Source organism: Labrus mixtus, chromosome 14 (assembly GCF_963584025.1).
Source record: "Labrus mixtus chromosome 14, fLabMix1.1, whole genome shotgun sequence".
Lineage (NCBI taxonomy): Eukaryota > Metazoa > Chordata > Actinopteri > Labriformes > Labridae > Labrus > Labrus mixtus.
In genome coordinates, this window is record NC_083625.1 from 5,131,085 (window position 1) to 5,136,778 (window position 5,694).

The following is a 5,694-nucleotide window of genomic DNA, read 5'->3' on the forward strand; positions in this document are numbered from 1 at the left end:
CGAACGCCCTGAGCTCAGTCTGCCAGGCCAAACATACTGTACTGCATTGGTTCCAGTATTATTTACAGTCTATGAGTGGTTCCCAATCTGGAGTCCGAGCCCCCCCATAGGGCCCTCAACTTTTCTTCGATACAAGGAAAAAAGGGATCATTGGTTTCGGTTCAATCAGTCAATCAGGTTAATGATCTGTTGACAACAAGTTGTTTTCTAAATGTGAATTATAGAAGTAAAAATGTGTGTAGAAAAATGAACACCGATTTTTTTAATTGCTCAGTCATATAAACGTGGCTGTAGAAGTTCTTAAGCCATACCGTTTTCAACTTTGAGAATTATTTAATTATTATTATTTTTTAATTTAAATGTTTTTTTTAAATTAAAAAAAAATACAATAATTTTTTTAAATTAAAAAAAATTACAATTATTTTTTTTTATTTTTTATTTTTTATTATTAAAAAGATATATATATTTAAATTTAAATTTAAAATCCCTGGAAAATAAACCCAACATGTAAATGCTTTAAGATTATGTAAACACAGATGGTTCTTTAAATGTTATCAGACAGAAAGACAGTATCTTCTTAAGTATAAAAAATGTGTTTACCTTAACTCGTTGCTGTTTTTTCTCCTTTTAATTTAGCCAGAACATGTTCATGTACTTTTGTCTTATTTTATTTTATTGGTTTGTGTTCCTTTGATCATTTTCTAATATTTACAGTCTATGTTTCCTTTGCATCTATTCAATTTAAATGTTTGTGTGCTGTTGTTATGAAATATGTTGGTTAATGCAAATCTTCGTTAATGACTGATGTAAATATATTTGATTTGATTTTTAACTTGTGTTTTTATTTTTAATAATTATATTCCCGTCCCCTGTTTTCTTGAGCTGCTGTAATGCACAAATTTCCCCCATGAGGGATCAATAAAGTTTATCTTTATCTTTATTTGCAGAGTTCCTGTGGCAACAACAGTTAACTAATAACATCTAACTTTTTACAGTCTCTGGGTGAATATGAAAATCTCCGCTAGGGGGCGATATCAACCTATTCCAACAGGAGTGTGCCACCCGCCGGGAACACACGAAGAAGATGCAGGATGATGGCTCCTGACAGCAGGGACGGCACTACTTCATGTGCTTGCAAAGGAATAAGGCGGTGTCTGATATGCGAACATTTAACAGGAAAGGGACAGTTGGAGGCAAATAAACCAAAGGTAAACAAATATTAGTGAAAAACGGATTTGACATTTATTTAGTACGCTGTAAACAAACACAGCAAATGCTACCTAGCGCCATACTCGAACATGTACGGATGCTCTCATGGGACATTCTAGCGAACCAGATTGAAACGTCTCAGTTTGTCACTTTGTAACAGTATTATTACATTATTAAGACAGATGACATTTCTCTTGAAAATGGCAGTGTTACTAGTTAAAATGTTACATTGGTATTTCGTGCTTAAAGGAAGAAACAGCAGTGTTTGTTTACTTTCACAGTCAGGATGTTTTTGTTTATGTGTGTGGTCGGTACACTTCTCTGTTTATCTTATTTTACCTTATTTCATTTTATTTTATTTTATTTTGTTTTATCTTATTTTACCTTATTTTATTTTATCTATTTTACCTTATTTTATTTTTTATCTTATTTTACCTTATTTTATCTATTTTACCTTATTTTATTTTATTTTACCTTATTTTATTTTATCTATTTTACCTTATTTTATTTTATCTTATTTTATTTTATCTATTTTACCTTATTTTATCTTATTTTACCTTATTTTATTTTATCTATTTTACCTTATTTTATTTTATCTTATTTTATTTTATTTTATCTATTTTACCTTATTTTATTTGATCTATTTTACCTTATTTTATTTTATTTTACCTTATTTTATTTTATCTTATTTTACCTTATTTTATTTTATCTATTTTACCTTATTTTATTTTATCTTATTTTACTTTGTTTTATCTTATTTTACCTTATCTTATTTTACCTTATTTTACCTTTACCTTATCTTATTTTGGTTGTATTGCACCGTGGGACGGAGACAAACACAATTTTGATTCCACTGTATGTCTGGCATATTTTGAAATTGACAATAAAGTTGACTTTGACTTTGACTTTGAATAATGAAGGATCTACCTGTCATCTTTTTTTCTGTAAAGATTGTGCATCATTTCCTCTACAATCCTGAGACGAAGCTTGCAGAAGATGCCGAGGGTGCATCCTTCACGTTTCCTGGTGTCTTCCTGTGGGAGAACTTTATATCCGAAGAGGAGGAGAAGGAGCTGTTAAACCACATCGACCAGGATGTGTGGAATGAGTCGCAGTCCGGTCGAAGGAAACAGGTAATGAGGAACACCTTTAGTTATTGCATTTTAAATGCAGCCAATCACAACAAATTAGTTTTTTTGTAGTTAGCCGAAATTCTCATATGATCTTTTTTCTACCAAAAGAATAGCTGAGTTTTCAGTCAGAGCGACCTAATTTTGTAAAACTGTATGTAGTCAATATTATAATAAATAATCTGTGTAAATAACAAAATGCATTTTATTGTGAATATCACACAAATATACCTTGAGTATTATAGTATATATAGTATAAAAAAACATTTTACTCATATTTTTTTGCAGGACTTTGGACCAAAAGTGAACTTCAAGAAAAGAAAAGTGCGATTTGGTGGCTTCAGTGGACTTCCCGCCTTGAGTCAAAAACTAGTGCTCCGGATGAAGCTAGAGCCAAGTCTGTCAGACTTTCAACCTGTGGAGCAGTGCAATCTGGATTATCATCCTCAGCGAGGTTCTGCCATCGATCCACACCTGGACGACTCGTGGCTGTGGGGGGAGCGTTTGGTCACCATCAACATGTTATCGAACACCACACTCACCATGTCCCTTGAAGAGGGTCTGCCAGGGTTCGGCTTAGCAGAGGAAGTCCAGGTAGCTGTGCATCTTCCTCGCAGATCTTTAGTGGTGTTATACGGCGAGGCACGGCATAGATGGAAACATGCCATTCACAGGGAGGACGTTCATGAGCGCAGAGTCTGCAGCACCTACAGAGAGCTTTCTTCAGAGTTCCTACCTGGAGGGCAGCAGGCAGAGCTGGGAGCTCAGCTGTTGAACATTGCTTTGAGCTTCAAAGGAACCCCAATATAGACTCAGCTGATGAGGCAGAGGAGATTTTCAGGCGCCCGTAGACATGGTGGAACTTTTGCATTTCAACTAAAATGAAAGGCAAAACTTGTTTTAAAGCTTATGGTGCCTCTTGGGACATTTTGCCTCAAATTGCAGACTTGAAGTCAAGTTGTGGCGTTGTTCTAATGGACAAAATCCTGTCAAAGATAATTAAAGGGACTGCACTCAGGCTTTGTTTCACCTGTTAACAGTCAACATTAATCCAAAGACTTGATACAGTGAGCTTTTGCACCTTCAAATATAAATAATGATATATTTTTTATATGAAAATGCGCTGTCATCTAAATCCAAATGTAATTGTTAACCTTATTTGGGATTTATTTTTGAGAAATGTAACCATGGTGTGCATATATATTCATAAAGCAAATTAATGCAGAATGAAAGGTAAAAAGTAACATAACAGCATTTTTTCATCGTGTGCCTCAAGACCTGAGACGTTGTACGATATACGTGATATGAGTGGGACAAAAAAGTTTTTCTTGATCTTGCCTTTCAACACTGTTTTTTAAATCTGTAATGTTTGAATAAAAAATAAAAATTTAAAGTAAAACTTGTAAAGCAAAATATCTATCCAGAAACAGTCATACAGAAACTTAATGTTTTAACTGCTAGCGAAGGTCTAAAAGGTAAATCAGGTCAATTTTTCCCCCAGTTATTTTAGATACAATTGTTTTGTTCTTCTAAATTTTGAAACATTTTCTGCCATATATTCTTTCTCTTGCCTTGCTTTAAGTTATAAAAGTGTATATCTCGGAGCGTGCAATTTTAAAGGAAAAAATAAGAAACCCCCAAATACTCCAGAATGTTTTTCAAGTCTTTAACATGTTTTTTATTTATTCTAATAATTTTTGTTCTCATCCTTGTCTCCTATTTTAAACATTCATTGATTTAAATGTATTTGTCCTGCAGCTGTGAGGTGTGTCTGTAACAAACGTCAGCATTTCTGTGCTTAACGTAGCTGTAATGTTTAGACTTGGCCACGCAGGAGCACTGCTGGCTGCAGCTGATCTGACGCCGAGCTGCTCAGCTGCTGCAGTGAAGAGAAGCATCATTAATAAAGGAGTGGCTGCTGAAGTGAAGGTCATCATCCCTCTGCCGTGCTGCTGCAGCTCACATGTTGTAATGCACACATTTAAAGGACCACACAGGTGTGTTTTTTAACACTGAGCTCATAAATGATCCATAATGTGAACATGATTTGATCTCTGAATATGTTCCTATAACTCTAAATCTGTAATTGATTTTCAGTCATGTCACTACAACCATCATCACACCTACTAGCGAACAAAACGGAAAACAATCAAAGATGGAGTCTAACAGCAGATTTTTTCCCCCCCAAGAAACAGTATTCTTGGATGGTGAGAAATAACTTTGCAAACCATTTACAATATTTTTTTCTACTGTTCATTCAAACTGTTTTGCATCTGTTTAACAGTTTGATATCTATATGCACATTTTTTTGTCCTGTAACTGGAACACAACTATTTCTGTCCGAATAAAAGGCTTTAAAAACATATTAAGTAAGGAGTTATTTAAAATGTAATTTAGGAAAAAGTGCATAAAGCTTTTTACAATAAGAGGAGAAGAGGTCAAAATTCTCCAGCATCACTTGTAGTATGAAGATTGACTTTATTAACAAATTAGATCAATGCATTTCGGCTTGTTGCCTTCATCAGGGTCATCAGTCAAAATACCTTTTTAACGCCCTAATTATTTGTTTTACTATTCATAAATTTTGATTGATTGATTGATTGATTCAATTTATTTCAGACATATCAAATAAAATCAAACATGTAAAAAATACAAAACAAAATGAAAAGCACGAAAATACAATAAACAAAAAACAATGTTCAAATTATTTCACAAAAAAAGAAAAAGCAAATTACATATCTTCAATTGATATGCCTGAAAAGGAGTAGGAAGAAGTATAAAACTTATTTAATAATACCCCTTTTCCACAACTCAATAATTAATATTTGTACATTTGTTTCTATATTCCATTTGTTTTTAATATTTTTGCTTGTTTTAATTGTAAAGCTCTGTAACTTGTTTTTGAAAAGTGCCATATAAATACAGTTATTATTATTTACATATTGTATTTAATTAATTTCATTTTTATGTAGAATAGAATAGATGTTGATTGCCATTTGCACAGGTACAGGACAGTACAGGTACATTGGAATTATTGTGCGTTTCTCCCTGAGTCAGCTTCTACAAAAAAGTTAAAAAAAAATTATATATAAAATAGAATAACATTATAAGAAAAAAAAAAAGTAAAAATAAATAAGTTGTAGTACAGCTAAGTGATTTAAAATAAACTGTACAGAAGCTATACATCTATGTGAAGAATTCTGTTTTTAGGCAAGGCAAGTTTATTTATATAGCACATTTCGGCAACAAGGCAACTCAAAGTGCAATTGACTGTACTTAAACAAATAAATAAAGATACCCGTTTCCCCAGTTCGTTGACCCGACCTTTATTTTGAAGGGCTCAGGCGGACATCCT

At 33.0% G+C, this 5,694-nt stretch overlaps 1 protein-coding gene across 1 annotated transcript; it reads left to right on the forward strand.

Annotated features, from left to right (window-relative positions):
* Nucleotides 1–1,072: 1,072 nt before the first annotated feature.
* Nucleotides 1,073–4,702, forward strand: alkbh4 (alkB homolog 4, lysine demthylase). The gene is made up of 3 exons (XM_061056429.1): nucleotides 1,073–1,208; nucleotides 2,160–2,342; nucleotides 2,628–4,702. The coding sequence occupies exons 1-3, from the start codon at nucleotides 1,092–1,094 to the stop codon at nucleotides 3,147–3,149; spliced, it is 822 nt and encodes a 273-aa protein (XP_060912412.1). The 5' UTR covers nucleotides 1,073–1,091; the 3' UTR covers nucleotides 3,150–4,702.
* Nucleotides 4,703–5,694: the final 992 nt, after the last annotated feature.

Bases quoted from the DNA above. Each gene is read 5' to 3' on its own strand.
- alkbh4 (XM_061056429.1), top strand. From the start codon at position 1,092: ATGATGGCTCCTGACAGCAGGGACGGCACTACTTCATGTGCTTGCAAA. The intron at 1,209-2,159 runs GTAAACAAATAT...TTTTCTGTAAAG, and splicing joins TGGAGGCAAATAAACCAAAG to ATTGTGCATCATTTCCTCTA. The intron at 2,343-2,627 runs GTAATGAGGAAC...ATTTTTTTGCAG, and splicing joins AGTCCGGTCGAAGGAAACAG to GACTTTGGACCAAAAGTGAA.